Source organism: Oncorhynchus tshawytscha, linkage group LG04 (genome assembly GCF_018296145.1).
Source record: "Oncorhynchus tshawytscha isolate Ot180627B linkage group LG04, Otsh_v2.0, whole genome shotgun sequence".
NCBI lineage: Eukaryota > Metazoa > Chordata > Actinopteri > Salmoniformes > Salmonidae > Oncorhynchus > Oncorhynchus tshawytscha.
In genome coordinates this window covers 24,973,218-24,992,182 of record NC_056432.1, presented here as the reverse complement: position 1 = coordinate 24,992,182, position 18,965 = coordinate 24,973,218, and the positions used below count along the sequence as shown (strand labels likewise).

General features: G+C 43.7%; 1 protein-coding gene across 3 annotated transcripts in view; it reads left to right on the top strand.

Moving 5' to 3' along the window:
• LOC112248408 (adhesion G-protein coupled receptor D1) overlaps positions 1-18,965 on the top strand; it is a 62,063-nt gene that overhangs the window by 24,818 nt on the left and 18,280 nt on the right. For all 3 annotated transcript variants that reach the window (XM_024417400.2, XM_024417401.2, XM_024417402.2), the window contains one exon: positions 16,887-16,960. In XM_024417400.2, coding sequence (XP_024273168.1) covers positions 16,887-16,960 — 74 coding nt within the window. The remainder of the gene's footprint in view (positions 1-16,886; positions 16,961-18,965) is intronic.

Below are 18,965 nucleotides of genomic sequence, written 5' to 3'. Positions count from 1 at the left end.
TTTTCCATCAACAGCTAACGTAAGCAGCCGTCCATTACACTTGGAGAGAATGTGCTTCTCCTGCCATGTGAGCTGCTCAGTAGAAAATATTCACTTGCTAGTGAATCGCCATCAAAGGTGTTTTTTTCTCTTCCATCTTTCTTAAGAGCACAAATGAAAACCAAGCGGCTTTGTGAAACCATGGCAATGGGTGTTGTTTGCCTTCATTTTCCCCCTGGAAATAAATGTTTATGCTGCAGTGATCTGGCCACGTTCCTGTGACATGATTACTGTGTTTGTTTTAGCAGACACTACGGGAGAGGGGAGAATGTCTTTCCCTTATGAAGTGCTGGAGATGTGTTCCAGTGCTCTTTCATCTTGATTCAAGGTGTTTCTATTTACAGTCACTGAGACTGCCTTAGTGCTCATTGTTATGGTGCCAAAATAAAATAGTGATAAATCAATGGTTTTCACAGAAATCCCCCCCAATCAACATTGGTCTTGTGTCGGGAATAGTTTGGACCTCAACTCCAGTGACAACAAATATGCACCACTGCTGCTTTCATCAGTTTTATGACGAATTACCGTACAGTATGTGATTTGGGTTTTTAACTTGTTGTCAACACCTAACATAAGACAATATACAGTATCTGAGACTTATAGTGGATACGGAAAGTGTTCAGACCCCTTGACTTTTTCCACATTTTGTTACGTTACAGCCTTATTCTAAAATGTATTAAATAAAACAAATGTTATTATCAATCCACACACAATGCCCATTAATGACAAATTGAAAACAGGTTTTTAGACATTTTTGCAAATACCTTATTTACATACAGTTGAAGTCGGAAGTTTCCATACACCTAGGTTGGAGTCATTGAAACTCGTTTATCAACCACTCCACAAATTTCTTGTTAACAAACGTTAGTTTTGACAAGTCGGTTAGGACATCTACTTTGTGCATGACACAAGTAATTTTTCTAACAATTGTTTACAGACTTTTATTTTTTATTTTATTTCACCTTTTTTTAACCAGGTAGGCCAGTTGAGAACAAGTTCTCATTTACAACTGCGACCTGGCCAAGATAAAGCAAAGCAGTGCAACACAAACAACAACACAGTTACACATGGAGTAAAAAAAACATACAATCAATAACACAATAGAAAAAAAGTCTATATACAATGTGTGCAAATGAGGTAAGATAAGGGAGGTAAGGCAATAAAAATGGGCCATAGTGGCAAAATAATTACAATTGAGAAATTAAACACTGGAGTGAAAGATGTGCATAAGATGAATGTGCAAGTAGAGATACTGGGGTGCAAAAAATAAAAAAATAAAAAATTACAGTATGGGGATGAGGTAGTTAGATGGGCTATTCACAGATGGGCTATGTACAGGTGCAGTGATCTGTGAGCTGCTCTGACAGCTGGTGCTTAAAGTTAGTGAGAGAGATATGAGTCTCCAGCTTCAGTGGTTTTTGCAGTTCGTTCCAATCATTGGCAGCAGAGAACTGGAAGGAAAGGCGGCCAAAGGAGGAATTGGCTTTGGGGGTGACCAAATATACCTGCTGGAGCGCGTGCTACGGGTGGGTGCTGCTATGGTGACCAGTGAGCTGAGATAAGGCGGAGCCAGTGAGTTTGGCGACGAATATGAAGCGAGGGCCAGCCAAAGAGAGCATACAGGTCGCAGTGGTGGGTAGTATATGGGGCTTTGATGACAAAACTGATGGTACTGTGATAGACTGCATCCAATTTGCTGAGTAGAGTGTCCAAAGAAGGGCCATATGTACACAGAATGGTGTCGTATGCGTAGAGGTGGATCAGGGAATCACCCACACCAAGAGCGACATCGTTGATATATACAGAGAAAAGAGTCGGCCTGAGAATTGAACCCTGTGGTACTCCCATAGAGACTGCCAAAAGTCCGGACAACAGGCCCTCCGATTTGACACACTGAACTCTATCTGCGAAGTAGTTGGTGAACCAGGCGAGGCAGTCATTTGAGAAACCAAGGCTATTGAGTCTGCCAATAAGAATACGGTGATTGACAGAGTCGAAAGCCTTGGCCAGGTTGATGAAGATGGCTGCACAGTACTGTCTTTTATCAATGGCGGTTATGATATCGTTTAGTACCTTGAGCGTGGCTGAGGTGCACCCATGACCAGCTCGGAAACCGGATTGCACAGCGGAGAAGGTACGGTGGTATTCGAAATGGTCGGTGATCTGTTTGTTAACTTGGATTTCAAAGACTTTAGAAAGGCAGGGTAGGATAGGTCTGTAGCAGTTTGGGTCTAGAGTGTCTCCCCCTTTGAAGAGGGGTTTGACCGCGGCAGCTTTCCAATCTTTGGGGATCTCAGACGACACAAAAGAGAGGTTGAACAGGCTAGTAATAGGGGTTGCAACAATTTTGGCTGATCATTTTAAAAAGAGAGGGTCCAGATTGTCTAGTCCAGCTGATTTGTATGGGTCCAGATTTTGCAACTCTTTCAGAACATCAGCTATCTGGATTTGGGTGAAGGAGAAATGGGTAGGCTTGGGCAAGTTGCTGTGGGGGGTTGCAGCGCTGTTGACCTGGGTAGGGATGGCCAGGTGGAAAGCATGGCCAACCGTAGAAAAATGCTTATTGAAATTCTCAATTATCATGGATTTATTGGTGGTGACAGTGTTTCCTAGCCTCAGTGCAGTGGGCAGCTGGGAGGAGGTGCTCTTATTCTCCATGGACTTTACAGTGTCCCAAAACTTTTTGGAGTTTGTGCTACAGGATGCAAATTTATGTTTGAAAAAGCTAGCCTTTTTGATTTCCTAACTGCCTGTGTATATTGGTTCCTAACTTCCCTGAAAAGTAGCATATCGTGGGGTAATTCGATTCTAATGCAGTACGCCACAGGACGTTTTTGTGCTGGTCAAGGGCAATCAGGTCTGGAGTGAACCAAGGGCTATATCTGTTCCTGGTTCTACATTTTCTGAATGGGGCATGCTTATTTAAGACAGATCATTTCACTTATAATTTGCTGTATCACGATTCCAGTGTTTCAGAAGTTGACTGTGCCTTTAAACAGCTTGGAAAATTCCAGAAAATGATGTCATGGCTTTAGAAGCTTCTGGTAGGCTAATTGACATAATTTGAGTCAATTGGAGGTGTACCTGTGGATGTGTTTCAAGGCCTACCTTCAAACTCAGTGCCTCTTTGCTTAACATCATGGGAAAATCAAGAGAAATCAGCCAAGACCTCAGAAATAAAATGTGTAGACCTCCACAAGTATGGTTCATCCTTGGGAGGAATTTCCAAACACCTGAGGGTACCACGTTCATCTGCACAAATAATAGTACGCAAGTATAAACACATGGGACCACGCAGCCATCATACCACTCTGGAAGGAGATGCGTTCTATCTCCTAGAGATTAACGTACTTTGGTGCGAAAAGTGCCACTCAATCCCAGATCAACAGCAAAGGACCCTGTGAAGATGCTGGAGGAAACAGTTACAAAAGTATCTATATCCACAGTAAAAACGAGTCCTATATCAACATAATCTGAAAGGCTCAGCAAGGAAGAAGCCACTGCTCCAAAACCGCCATAAATAAGCCAGACTACGGTTTGCAACTGCAATGACCATCGTTATGTTGGAGGAAAAAGGGGGAGGCTTGCAAGCCGAAGAACACCATCCCAACCGTGAAGCACGGGGGTGGCAGCATCATGTTGTGGGGGTTCATTGCTGCAGGAGGGACTGGTGCACTTCACAAAATAGATGGCATCATGAGAAGGAACATTATGTGGATATATTGAAACAACATCTCAAGACATTAGTCAGGTTAAAGCTTGGTCGCAAATGTGTCTTCCAAATGGACAATGACCCCAAGCATACTTCCAAGGTTGTGGCAAAACGTCTTAAGGACAACAAAGTCATGGTACTGGAGTGGCCATCACAAAGCCCTGACCTCAATCCCATAGAAAATGTGTGGGCAGAACTGAAAAGCAAGCGAGCAAGGAGGCCTACAACCCTGACTCAATTACACCAGCTCTGTCAGGAGGAATGGGCCAAAATTCACTTAACTTATTGTGGGAAGCTTGTGGAAGGCTACCCGAAATGTTTGACCTAAGTTAAACAATTTAAAGGCAATGCTACCAAATACTAATTGAGTGTATGTAAACTTCTGACCCACTGGGAATGTGATGAAAGAAATAAAACTGAAATAAATCATTCTCTCTACCATTATTTTAACATTTCACATTCTTAAAATAAAGTTGTGATCTTAACTGACCTAATACAGGGAATTTTTACTTGGATTAAATGTCAGGAATTGTGAAAAACTGAGTTTAAATGTATTTGACTAAGGTGAATGTAAACTCCCGACTTCAACTGTAAGTATTCAGACCCTTTGCTATGAGACACTAAATTGAGCTCAGGTACATCCAGTTTCCATGGATCATTCTTGAGATGTTTCTACAACTTGAGTCCACCTGTGGTAAATTCATTTGATTGGACATGATTTGGAAAGACACATACCTGTCTATATAAGGTCCCACAGTTTACAGTGCATGTCAGAGCAAAACCTAGCCATGAGGTCGAAGGAATTGTCCGTAGAGCTCCGAGACAGATGTCGAGGGTACCAAAAAATGACTGCAGCATTGAAGGTCCCCAAGAACACAGTGGCCTTCATCAATATTCTTGGTCAGAAGGTGACCAAGAACCCAATGGTCAGCCTGGCAGAGCTGGCAGAGCTTATTTTCAATGACAGCCTACCCCGGCCAAACCCTAACCAGGATGACGCTGGGCCAATTGTACGCCGCCCTATAGTACTCCCAATCACGGACGGTTGTGACACAGCCTGGAATCTAACCAGGGTCTGTAGTGATGCCTCTAGTATTGAGATGTAGTGCCTTAGACCGCTGTGCCACTTTCGAGTGGTGCAGTGTTCTAAGGGTAATTTACCGTTAATTAACATAAACACATTTCTGGCTTCCACATTTAGCATCTCCTGGCAAGTCACTGATGCAGACATTTGGAACATCTACATTTTAAAAAGTCTAATATATCCATGTAATATAGCCTACACCTTCACAACAAATCCATTATTTAATTTAGAGAGGTCTAAAGAAACATGATATGAAGAAAATTTTGTCGATTTCAGAAGAACAGAAAAGCATACTCTGAGTTGTCCTTATGTTAGGTACTGATGTGGCTATGCTATATGGCTGTGGACTACACTAGTTCATTTAGCAGATAAGATTTTCTTAGATTTCTGTGGCATTATTTTATAGTATGAAGAATACAATTGAACAAAGCTGAATTAAATAGAAAGGATATTTTCTCCAAACGATTTGAGGGAGTGCAAACATGCGGCTATTCTGTGTCGGGCGGTTAACAAAGAAATAGGTACTCCTATATGCTTAATTTAGAGTTATTAATGTAACTTTGGTTGTTCCACAAACGTTGGGCTATATGTTGTGATTTTTAATACATTCTAAGGCTGCATGTGTCACAACCTGATCTGCCTCACCTATCTTTGTGCTTGTCTCCACCCCCCTCCAGGTGTCTCCCATCTGCCCCATTATCCCATGTGTATTTGTACCTGTGTTCTCTGTTTGTCTGTTGCCAGTTTGTCTTGTCAGGTCCTCGACCTGCCCCTTGTTTATATTAAATTATCTGAGAACTGTACTATCCGCATCTGGGTCATATCTTCAGTTGTGATTGTAGTTCTCATATAATTTAACATAAACACGGGGCAGGCAATAGGCAGGTCGAGGTCAGGCAGAGGTTTGTGATCAGGTCAGAGTCAGGCAGGCAGGCTCGGGGTCAGAGCAGGCAGAGGTTTGTAATCAGGTCAGAGTCAGGCAGGCAGGCTCGGGGTCAGGGCAGGCAGAGGTTTGTAATCAGGTCAGAGTAAGGCAGGCAGGCTCAGGGTCAGGGCAGGCAGAGGTTTGTAATCAGGTCAGAGTCAGGCAGGTGCAGGGCGGCAGGCAGGCTCGGGGTCTGACAGAATGGTCAGAACCGGAGAAAACTAGGAAACAGAACTTGCGAAACAGGAAGACGGGAAAGCACGCTGGTAAGACCTGACAAGACGAACTGGCAACAGACAAACAGAGAGCACAGGTATAAATGCACAGGGGATAATGAGGCAAATGGGAGACACCTGGAAGGGGGTGGAGACAAGCACAAAGACAGGTGAAACAGATCTGGGTGTGACAGCATGATGTGACTCTAATGATGATTTGAAAAAAGTTGCATAAAAGGCAAGTGCGCTGCTTGTTTTTTGCGCAGGCTATAAACACTTCATCAGTTTCTCATTCACGAGAGGCACTTGATAATGCCTTGAATTTCACGGTGGCATCCCCTTTGTGGGCCGTAATGCACTCTAAAAAAATCCATGAGTGCTACATGCTCCGAAAGCACCTCTCACTCACATGGCACTCCATCACCGGATCGGGTCTTTCTCACAGGCTACAAGTGAAGACAGACACATCGACGCAACTGCGCGCGTCCTTATCCAATTCCGAGGCGCATATTGAAGATATTGTAAAGCAGATTAATGTGCTTTAAAGAAGATATTTGGCCACTTTAGTTGTAATACTAACCTTATCAAAACATATAGGCCTATGGGCTAGGCTACATGAGGTGTGCGACTATGATTAGAAAATGTTGCAAAAAAAAGGCATTGTTTCTTGCTTTATACAGGGCATCATTCACAAGTTATAATATATCTTTCACAAGTGATAGGCTAATATTGTCACCCATCAGATTATTCTTGATTTTATCTTGTCTTTACATATACTAAATAATATATCTGTGAAGTTGATTTTGATTTAGAATGGACCATTATCATGCACCTGTCTCGAAACAGGAGCAGGGGGAAAAAACATGTAGTCTCTGCCCTTAAGTAGGCTATACTCCTGTTGTAAAGATAAGCATTGTGCTTAATAGTTGCGTAATATTAGGAAAGTTGAGAAATAAATATAGTAGGCTTAGCCTATAGAAAGCTGATGCGATCCTCCTCTTTTTAACAATCACTGCATGTTTTAGAACTACTGAACGTAACGCGCCAATGTAAAATGAGATTTTTTTATATAAATATGCACTTTATCGAACAAAACATACATGTATTGTGTAATGTGAAGTCCTATGAGTGTCATCTCATTAAGATCATCAAAGGTTAGTGATTCATTTTACCTCTTTGTGCTTTTTGTGACTCCTCTCTTTGGCTGGAAAAAATGTCTGTTTTTCTGTGAGTTGACATAATCATTTGTGGTGCTTTCACTGTAAAGCATTTTTTAAATCAGACACTGTGGCTGGATTAACGAGAATTTCATCTTTAAAATGGTGTAAAATACTTGTATGCTTGAGGAATTTTAATTATGAGATTTTTGTTGTTTTGAATTTGGCGTCCTGCACTTGCTGTTGGCGAGGTGGGACGCTACCGTCCCACATATCCCAGAGGGGTTAAGAGAGCCACATCTATTTACAGAAATACTCATTATAAATATTGATGAAATACAACTGTTATACATGGAATTAGAGATATACTTCTCCTTAACCTCTAGCGACGAGCAATCCCGTATCCGGGAGCGTAATCATAGCCTCAAGTGCATTACCATATCGCAACGTTTCCTATTCATGAAAATCGCAAATGAAATGAAATAAATATATTGAAACACAAGCTTAGCCTTTTGTTAACAACACTGTCATCTCAGATTTTCAAAATATGCTTTTCAGCTTTTCAACCAAAGCTACACAAGCATTTGTGTAAGAGTATTGATAGCCTAGCATAGCATTAAGCCTAGCATTCAGCAGGCAACATTTTCACAAAAACAAGAAAACGATTCAAATAAAATCATTTACCTTTGAAGAACTTCGGATGATTTCAATGACGAGACTCTCAGTTAGATAGCAAATGTTCATTTTTTCCAAAAAGATTATTTGTGTTGGCGAAATAGCTCCGGTTTGTTCATCACGTTTGGCTAAGAAAAAGACCCGGAAAATGCAGTCATTACAACGCCAAACCTTTTTCCAAATTAGCTCCATAATATCGACAGAAACATGGCAAACGTTGTTTAGAATCAATCCTCAAGGTGTTTTTCACATATCTATTCGATAATATATCAGTCGTGACAGTTGGTTTCTCATCAGAAGCAAACGGAAAAATACTGCAGCTGGAGATTACGCAATAATTGCAACGGAGGACACCAAGTGACCACCTGGTAGATGAAGTCTCTTATGGTCAATCTTCCAATGATATGCCTACAAATACGTCACAATGCTGTCGACACCTTGGGGAAGCGACAGAAAGCCTAAGCTCATTTGTGGCCCATTCACAGCCATATAAGGAGTCATTGGCATGAGGCGGTTTCAAAAAATGCGGCACTTCCTGACTTGATTTTTATCTGGGTTTCGCCTGTAACATCAGTTCTGTCACACTCACAGACAATATCTTTGCAGTTTTGGAAACATCAGAGTGTTTTCTTTCCAAAGCTGTCCATTATATGCATAGTCAAGCATCTTTTCGTGACAAAATATCTTGTTTAAAACGGGAACGTTTTTCATCCAAAAATTAAAATAGCGCCCCCTATATCCAAGAAGTTAATGCAACCGCTGTGTCAGATTTAAAAAAACCTTTACGGAAAAAGCAAACCATGCAATAATCTGAGTACAGCTTTCAGACAACAAAGCAGCCAAAAAGATATCCGCCATATTGGGTAGTCAACATTAGTCATAAATAGCATTATAAATATTAACTTACCTTTGATGATCTTCATCAGAATGCACTCCCAGGAATCGCAGTTCCACATCTGATAAATGTTTGTTTTGTTCGATAATGTCCATAATTTATGTCCAAATAGCTTCTTTTGTTAGGGTGTTTGGTAAACAAATCCAAAAGTGCGTTCAGGTCTCGCCGAACTTCGGACGGAAAGTTCAGTTACAGCCCGTAGAAACTTGTCAAACTAAGTATAGAATCAATCTTTAGGATGTTTTTATCATAAATCTTCAATAATGTTCCAACCGGATAATTCCTATGTCTGTAGAAAAGCAATGGAACGAGAGCTAACTCTCTCATGACCACACCACAGAGCCTGTGGCATCTGCCAGACACCTGACTCATTCCTCTCTCATCCAGCCCCCCTTCACAGTAGAATCCTCAAACAAAGTTCTAAAGACTGTTGACAACTAGTGGAAGCCTTAGGAAGTGCAACATAACCAATATCCCACTGTTTCTACAATAAGGTCTGAGTTAAAAAACTACAAGCCTCAGATTTCCCACTTCCTGGTTGGATTTTTCTCAGGTTTTCGCCTGCCATATGAGTTCTGTTATACCCAGACATCATTCAAACAGTTTTCGAAACTTCAGAGTGTTTTCTATCCAATACTACTAATAATATGCATATATTAGCATCTGGGACAGAGTAGCAGGCAGTTTACTCTGGGCACCTTATTCATCCAAGCTACTCAATACTGCCCCCCTGTCAGCAAGAAGTTAATAGATGTCATCACTCAGTTTTCTTGCGCAATTGCATAGCCTATATAAATGTTGCGCAACATGAGCTCATGGGCTCTCTTGAAGTGTTTGACTCGACTTTTGATCACATTTGCATTTAAAAAAAATATATATATATTTTTTACTTTTATTTAACTAGGCAAGTCAGTTAAGAACAAATTCTTATTTTCAATGACGGCCTAGGAACAGTAGGTTAACTGCCTGTTCAGGGGTAGAACGACAGATTTGTACCTTTTCAGCTCTGGGATTTGAACTTGCAACCTTTTGGTTACTAGTCCAACTCTCTAACCACTAGGCTACCCTGCCGCCCCATCCATTCAGACCTGCATTGATGTCAGAGTGATTAGAGGGACAATAGAGTGCGGAGTACTAGGCAGTTAGCAAGTTTGGTAGACTACTAATGACCATCAGCAGCATCAGAGCTTGGAGAAGCCTAATTACCGTGACTAAATGGTCACGTGGAATTTGATTGACTTCATGACTCGAGACCGCTGGTGTGGCGGTAATACGGTCCCAGCAACAGCCCTAGGAGAGACCTGAAAATAGCTGTGCAGCTGCCTGGTACTCAGCACTCCCCATCCAACCTGACAGAGCTTGAGAAGATCTTCAGAGAAGAATGGGAGAAAATCCCCAAATGTCGGTGTGCCAAGCTTGTAGCATCATACCGAAGAAGACTCGAGGCTGTAATCACTGCCCAAGGTGCTTCAACAAAGTATTGAGCAAAGGGTCTGAATACTTATGTAAATGTAATGTTTGTTTTTTTTTGCTTTGTCAATATGTGGTATTGTTTGTAGATTGGTGAGGGGACAAAAACTGTTAATCCATTTTAGAATAAGGCTGTAATGTAACAAAATATGGAAAAAGTCAACGGGTCTGAATACTTTCCGAATGCACTGTATATTTAGAAGTTGCATACCTCACACATGACTTTTTGTCTGTAACCATTACCAGAAAAGAGGTAAATATGCTATTACTGGTCTGTGGATAGATTCAGCCCAAAAGTGACTGACTATTTTTGGAATTTTTATGTCTTTGGGAGCTGGTGGATACTTCACCTTCCAAACTAGGAGAGAGAGAAACTGCTCAAACAGTATGTGGAAGACCTTTCCCGTCATTGTTCACTCTGCTCTTTACTGTCTGTCTAACTCCACTCCAAAAATGGCCTCCAGTGGCGTGCCTCCACTGCTCAGGGGTAGCTAAATGATTTGTGATTGACCCTTCTGCTTTCCCAACGGTTTTAGCCAGCAAGAGGAGAGAGAGAGACATCTAGTCTGATTAAAGTCTCAGAAGGGGAATTGTGTCAGCAGCAGTATAGTACTGTCAGCTCCCCCACATTTCACCGTCCTGGTCATGGTGCCATGGTAACAACAGGTCTTGTGTATTAGTAACACTGTAGTAGAACAGCAGTCTGACTTACTGTCAGATCTCGAACACAACAGTAGACACCTTTGACCATTTACCTCACATGGAGGACATGAACCCTATTGCTGTGAATGCCTAAAACTATAGGTCATTCATTGACGCTGTCACCAGTCGTAATGATCCATAATGACTTTGTCTTATGGCTATTAGCATTGTTCATAGGGGAGGCCAAACAGGTCTGAATGGATGATCAGTGAATCTGGCCTTGCACCTGTATGCTCAGACCCTCACCAAACATCTACTGAGGTCATTTCCTTCCAGAGCTAACTAGCAGTGCCGTATCAGTCCGGTCCAAGGTGACGCCACGCCAGTCAATAGGGTTCTGGGGAGCGGCTCCGATACGGAGTGAAAGTGTTATCGGGTCTCTTGGAGGCCTGTGAGCTTTCTCACGCCATTCTGCACTAGTGCTGATTGGGCCCTGGCTCCAGCTGTGATTTATTAGTCCTGTCCGACATGGGTCTGGTGTGGGAGGACCAGCGGAGAGGAGAGGGGGCACTGGGGTCTGTAGTTAAACATTAATACATACATAAAAAACCTACCCCCCCCCTCCCCATCCCTCTCCCCATTCTCCTCTTCACTCAAGCATCACACTGACGGTATGAGGTGAAGAAATGGAAAGAGTGATTTCACAAGGAATGCCGGTGTTGTTCAGTGTCAAAATGTAAAGAATAGAAAAAAGGTTTAGACAGGCAGGACTTGAGTTTACAGGCTAATAAAGCTGTGTGTTGGAGAGGCGGCAGTGGCTGCATGAGAGGGACTGTGGGCAGCGGAGGAATGGAGAGGGAGTAGTGTAGGAGCGGTGGTGGCTGCTGTCTCTCCCAGAGTTGACCCACACATTCATAGTGTACTACAGCAGGCCCTTTTAGCAGGTACTGGAAGGAAAGGGCTAGAATGAATGTTCTGTTTTCATATTGACTTCGTTTTATATGTCTAGCTTGTGCATTATAATTGATCACATTTTGATCCATCTACTGTATGTCTTTTAAAACAAAAGGGGATGAGAGAATGAGGGAGTGTTTCTTTGGAGGGGAGAGCAGGCTAGTGATTGCAAGTCTAGTAGACTTTCAGGAGCTTCCAATTAATGCTGGAATGCTGAATAACTGTGGATTAATTCATCAAGAACTGGGAAAATAAACCCACCAAAACCTTTAAGAACCCTGATACCCAAATATTTTTTTAAGTAAGCCAAAGCTGGTATCAGTTGTCTCTGCCACAATAATAAGCAGTCTTTATTGCCAGAGTCTTTTAATAACTCTCAGTACACACCCAATCCAAACCCTGTGGGTGAGTCTCTCTCTATCTCTCCCTCCCTCCCTCCCTCCCTCCCTCACACACAGACTTACACATTTGGGCCAGCTCGCTGATCAATCGCAGATGGAGGTCTGGCGATTGCTATCCTTCTCTTGCCAGGAGCTTTGCATTAACGGTCTCTCTCACTCCCCCCGCCTCACTTTCTTTCTCCCTTGCTCTGTTCCCCTCTCCCAGAGTTACTCAGATGGAACTTCCTTTCAATTTCCTGGTGCAAAAGAGAAAGTGATGGTTTGGCACATACTGTTAAGTAACATTCCCCCATATTCATACAACTTGTCATTTCTTAAAGTAAAGCTTGTTAGAATACAATTCCTAGTATCTTGAGACACTTCCTAGAAATTCAACAACGTGCCATACTATTTTTCAACCAAGGATATTTCAATATAAGTGATCTTGTTAGACTTCCAGATCTCGGTATCCCGCCCCATCAAAATTAAATGGCAACTTCACTTTTCTTCACACCCTTCACACTTATCAACACTTACATAGTTGTTTTGTGTGTCTACCTTGGAGGCTCAGCCCAGACCACAGCTGCAAGCCTTGCATTTCCCCTGACATCATGACCTCACTCTGCTCTGGGTCAGTTGTGTTGTCCAGTGCTGCTCATATGGTTTCTCCACATGCTCTAAATTAGATGGTGTGTCTGTCACCATGGACCTTCATAGCAACATTACCTGTTCATTAAGCCCGAAATGTGCTGGGGTTAGATTAGACCAATTATTTTAAAGTGTGTCCCAGTCTGAAAGGATCTAATATCAGATCTCAGATCAGTGATGTGTCACTGTGATACTAACCTGCTATGCTGTGGTCCATTTGGCCTGCTGGACTGGATCGTGTTTCACTACACCTCTGTGTGCCTGTCTCAGAGATAAAGTGTTTCCTTTTATGGCTAATTTCAGCTACTAAGTGTTTCTGTGGAGATATGCATATGTTTGCACTTTCTACATGTTATTTAGTGGAACCAGACACAGAGTTCTGTCTCCTGATTAATCAAACAATAAGGCAACAAAGAAAATGAATTCATGTTTTTCGGTGGAATGGTGTCACTGATGCAGACAGTCGTGCTGTTAGACTCATTTTCAGTGGTGAAGACTGCATCTGTCCCACACCACACACCTCTGAGTAGTCCTACATTACACCCTGTCTTTCCATGTCCTCAGTAAGAATGCTACATATTACAGGAAATCGAAAATATATGTTTTGTGCGGGTGTGCTAGCTGTTAATGATAAGCTTATGCCACTCATCCCCACGGCACAACACTCCCTCCGAATCTCCCCCTAATGTTGTTATGCAACACGCTGCCACATGATAGGCATGTAGTCATGATGTCATGATAGGCACTGGTCTCTCATTGATTGAGATGTAGTGAGTTGACCGACACAGTAAAGGATGGACTGCTTACTTCACAACTGATTCAATGGTCACTCTGTTGCTCATTCTCTGCCTCCCTCTGGCAGTCAGTCTCTCATTGTCTTCCTCTTTCCCTCTGACTGTCTCTCTGTCTTTGTCTTTCTCTCTGTTGTCTGCTCTCTGTCTCTTCCTCAGATGAGGTTTGAAGTGATTTCCAAGTCTCATTTTGCTGGCCCTCTTATGTTAATAAAGTGCTGGAGTGGAGCTCTCTTCCCTGGCAGACAGTGAGGCCGCAGGGCACAAGGGAGAGACGGGAGGCCGCAGGGCACCAGAGAGAGACGGGGAGGGAGCAGGGCACCAGGGAGAGATGGGGAGGGAGCAGAGCACCAGGGAGAGATGGGGAGGGAGCAGAGCACCAGGGAGAGATGGGGAGGGAGCAGGGCACCAGGGAGAGATGGGGAGGGAGCAGAGCACCAGGGAGAGACGGGGGAGGGAGCAGGGCACCAGGGAGAGACGGGGAGGGAGCAGGGCACCAGGGAGAGATGGGGGGAGGGGCAGCAGGGCACCAGAGAGAGACGGGGAGGGAGCAGGGCACCAGAGAGAGATGGGGAGGGAGCAGGGCACCAGAGAGAGATGGGGAGGGAGCAGGGCACCAGAGAGAGATGGGGAGGGAGCAGGGCACCAGAGAGAGATGGGGAGGGAGCAGGGCACCAGAGAGAGATGGGGAGGGAGCAGGGCACCAGAGAGAGACGGGGAGGGAGCAGGGCACCAGAGAGAGATGGGGAGGGAGCAGGGCACCAGGGAGAGATGGGGAGGGAGCAGGGCACCAGGGAGAGATGGGGAGGGAGCAGGGCACCAGGGAGAGATGGGGAGGGAGCAGGGCACCAGAGAGAGACGGGGAGGGAGCAGGGCACCAGAGAGAGACGGGGAGGGAGCAGGGCACCAGAGAGAGATGGGGAGGGAGCAGGGCACCAGAGAGAGACGGGGAGGGAGCAGGGCACCAGGGAGAGATGGGGAGGGAGCAGGGCACCAGGGAGAGATGGGGAGGGAGCAGGGCACCAGGGAGAGATGGGGAGGGAGCAGGGCACCAGGGAGAGATGGGGAGGGAGCAGGGCACCAGGGAGAGATGGGGAGGGAGCAGAGCACCAGGGAGAGATGGGGAGGGAGCAGGGCACCAGAGAGAGAGGGAGCGGGGAGGGAGCAGGGCACCAGGGAGAGATGGGGAGGGAGCAGAGCACCAGGGAGAGATGGGGAGGGAGCAGAGAACCAGGGAGAGACGGGAGGCCGCAGGGCACCAGAGAGAGACGGGGAGGGAGCAGGGCACCAGGGAGAGACGGGGAGGGAGCAGAGCACCAGGGAGAGACTGGGAGGGAGCAGGGCACTAGGGAGAGATGGGGAGGGAGCAGGGCACCAGGGAGAGACGGGGAGGGAGCAGGGCACCAGGGAAAGACAGGGAGGGAGCAGGGCACTAGGGAGAGACGGGGAGGGAGCAGGGCACTGAATAATACCACTTCTCACATCTGTGACTGTCCATTTTGTCAGTGTGCTCTTCAATGTGTGTCTGGTCAGAGTGTGTAACATTTTCCCTCCCTGTATTCACTCAATGTGGAAAATGAGTCCCCCGTCCCCTATGTAACATAATAGCATCATCAAAGTTTCAGCGATAGTAGAGAACAAATGTTCCAGAGTTAAAGGGATGCCTGATGGCAGTCTGTAATTGTTATTTCTCTTCTTGGGCTGTGAATGGATCCTAGTTGTACCTCACTCTCCCATCTGCTTCTATTTACTCCTGACAAGAACCAGTGAGTTATTTAGCACCTTGTCAAAGACAGACGTTGCCTATGCTGATGGGGTGCATGTGTGCTGCTCTATGGAACACACTGTCCTATCTGTACATATCCCTAGCACAATGTTTAGGTGAGCAACACACTGAATTTGGGCCATATCTAACATAATATTAAGCAGACAGCCTATTGTAGGGCCAGGAAAGAGACACATGCACAAGACATCGAGCCTCACTGTCAGCTTCACTCTCCCTCTCACTCACTTTTTCCAGAAGGTCCATCTCAACATACTCTGATATCATTTCTCCATTAAGGTCCAGGGAATAAGGAGAGGTGGGTCTGCTGTAGATGTTACACCACGCCAGCCTATGAAAGCTTTGCTTTGTGTTGAGGAAAGATTGGACGGAGTGTTAAGTTGAACCTGAAACCATGGCCAGGCCCTAATTACCACATTCCTACTACTTCAACCATTAGCTCACTGTCTCTGGGGACTCCAAATTTGATTTAAGGAATTACATGGAAAAAGTGAGTTATAATAAAATAAAATGCTTTAAGACAGTAAGGAGTCTCACACAATACAATAATGAACTTTGCTGTGCGGCTGAGCCGTTGTTATGCTCTAGCTAGTTATTCTGATGTCTTCTTTAGATGTTTAATGGTTTCTCAGCACGAGTGGAGAGAGAATTGTTACTTGATTTCACAAAACAAAAAGCAAATAGGTGGTTAATTCTTCCAAATTCAAAAGAGATTGCTATTTTTGGAGCGCATTGAGCCAGCTCTAATGGTCTTGTTAAGCTTATGGATGAAGGGGAAGCCAACTGGAGTCACAGAAAGCCAACTGGAGAGAGCTGCTCATTTCCAAAGGGTTCCATACCACTGTCATGATGATTACAGTAACATGCATTTTCCTAACAGGTTGCTCTGGGTTATGGGGGTAAACAAACACTAATGTGGCCATCACACAGACTACTAATACAATCAAGTCAATTATTTTCTATTCAACCTGTCTTTTACCCGGTTGTCCCATTCATAAAATAACCACTTTTTCAAGGGAGACCTGGAATTGTGTTTCTTCGAGTACATTTCTGTTTAGAAATATAAGATGATGGCCTTCTTTGGCAGTATATTGTGATGAGAAAAATGCCAAAGGGATATCAAAATGTCACATGCCTACTCTCTTAGGGGGAAAAAAGGTTCTATCTAGAATCAAAAAGTCCACAAAGAACCACTTTTGGTTCCAGGTAGAACCCCTTTGGTTCCATGTAGAACCCTTTCCACAGAGGGTTTTATATGGAACACAAAGTAATTCTACCTGGAACCAACCTTCTGGGCAGAACTTGGTTTCCACGTCATTCCAATGAAATTATGTTGAATCAACGTTTGTGCCCAGTGGGAAAAAAGGTTCTACCTGGAACCAAAAGGGTTATCCTATGGGGACAGCCACATAACCCTTATAGAACCCTTTTTTCTAAGAGTGTACCTCACAATAGAGGTTTGGGAAGTAGCCTAGAGCAGAAACCGTGAAATGACGACCTTGCTTTCTTTTTTCAGAACAGGGATCAGCAGGGTCAAGCCTTAAACCAGAGCAACAAAGTGTACCTCTACTGTGCCTTCCTCGACTACAGGTTGGTTTACATATTCACACTAAGATATGGCTAGAGCTATGTTAATGAAATTGTGACGTAACAGTACGGTATGTGGATATTAGGGAATTAGGAATCCCAATGAGACGATTGTGTTGCCATAGGCTAAATGTATAAGGAGCTTTACTATAATGTGTCCTACATATAGGAAAACATATAGTCTAGTCTTGAGTATGAATCATAATCATATACATTACATCCATGATGCATAGAATCAATAGATTTGGCACAGTATACAGTGCCCTGCGAAAGAATTCGGCCCCCTTGAACTTTGCGACCTTTTGCCACATTTCAGGCTTCAAACATAAAGATATAAAACTGTATTTTTTTGTGAAGAATCAACAACAAGTGGGACACAATCATGAAGTGGAACCACCTTTATTGGATATTTCAAACTTTTTTAACAAATCAAAAACTGAAAAATTGGGCGTGCAAAATTATTCAGCCCCTTTACTTTCAGTGCAGCAAACTCTCTCCAGAAGTTCAGTGAGGATCTCTGAATGATCCAATGTTGACCTAAATGACTAATGATGATAAATACAATCCACCTGTGTGTAATCAAGTCTCCGTATAAATGCACCTGCACTGTGATAGTCTCAGAGGTCCGTTAAAAGCGCAGAGAGCATCATGAAGAACAAGGAACACACCAGGCAGGTCCGAGATACTGTTGTGAAGAAGTTTAAAGCCGGATTTGGATACAAAAAGATTTCCCAAGCTTTAAACATCCCAAGGAGCACTGTGCAAGCGATAATATTGAAATGGAAGGAGTATCAGACCACTGCAAATCTACCAAGACCTGGCCGTCCCTCTAAATTTTCAGCTCATACAAGGAGAAGATCAGAGATCAGAGATGCAGCCAAGAGGCCCATGATCACTCTGGATGAACTGCAGAGATCTACAGCTGAGGTGGGAGACTCTGTCCATAGGACAACAATCAGTCGTATATTGCACAAATCTGGCCTTTATGGAAGAGTGGCAAGAAGAAAGCCATTTCTTAAAGATATCCATAAAAAGTGTTGTTTAAAGTTTGCCACAAGCCACCTGGGAGACACACCAAACATGTGGAAGAAGGTGCTCTGGTCAGATGAAACCAAAATTGAACTTTTTGGCAACAATGCAAAACGTTATGTTTGGCGTAAAAGCAACACAGCTCATCACCCTGACCACACCATCCCCACTGTCAAACATGGTGGTGGCAGCATCATGGTTTGGGCCTGCTTTTCTTCAGCAGGGACAGGGAAGATGGTTAAAATTGATGGGAAGATGGATGGAGCCAAATACAGGACCATTCTGGAAGAAAACCTGATGGAGTCTGCAAAAGACCTGAGACTGGGACGGAGATTTGTCTTCCAACAAGACAATGATCCAAAACATAAAGCAAAATCTACAATGGAATGATTCAAAAATAAACATATCCAGGTGTTAGAATGGCCAAGTCAAAGTCCAGACCTGAATCCAATCGAGAATCTGTGGAAAGAACTGAAAACTGATGTTCACAAATGCTCTCCATCCAACCTCACTGAGCTCGGGCTGTTTTGCAAGGAGGAATGGGAAAAAATTTCAGTCTCTCGATGTGCAAAACTGATAGAGACATACCCCAAGCGACTTACAGCTGTAATCGCAGCAAAAGGTGGCGCTACAAAGTATTAACTTAAGGGGGCTTTTCAGTTTTTGATTTGTTAAAAAAGTTTAAAATATCCAATACATGTCGTTCCACTTCATGATTGTGTCCCACTTGTTGTTGATTCTTCACAAAAAAATACAGTTTTATATCTTTATGTTTGAAGCCTGAAATGTGGCAAAAGGTTGAAAAGTTCAAGGGGGCCGAATACTTTCGCAAGGCACTGTATCTTGAGTAAGGGGGTGCAGCAACCTTCTTTAAACACATTGACATTTGATTTAAAAACTATAAATCAGTGTGAATTGTTAGTGTTTTATTTAGACTCATAATGCTTACTCTCCCCTTGTGCTTCATGAAAAACATTGA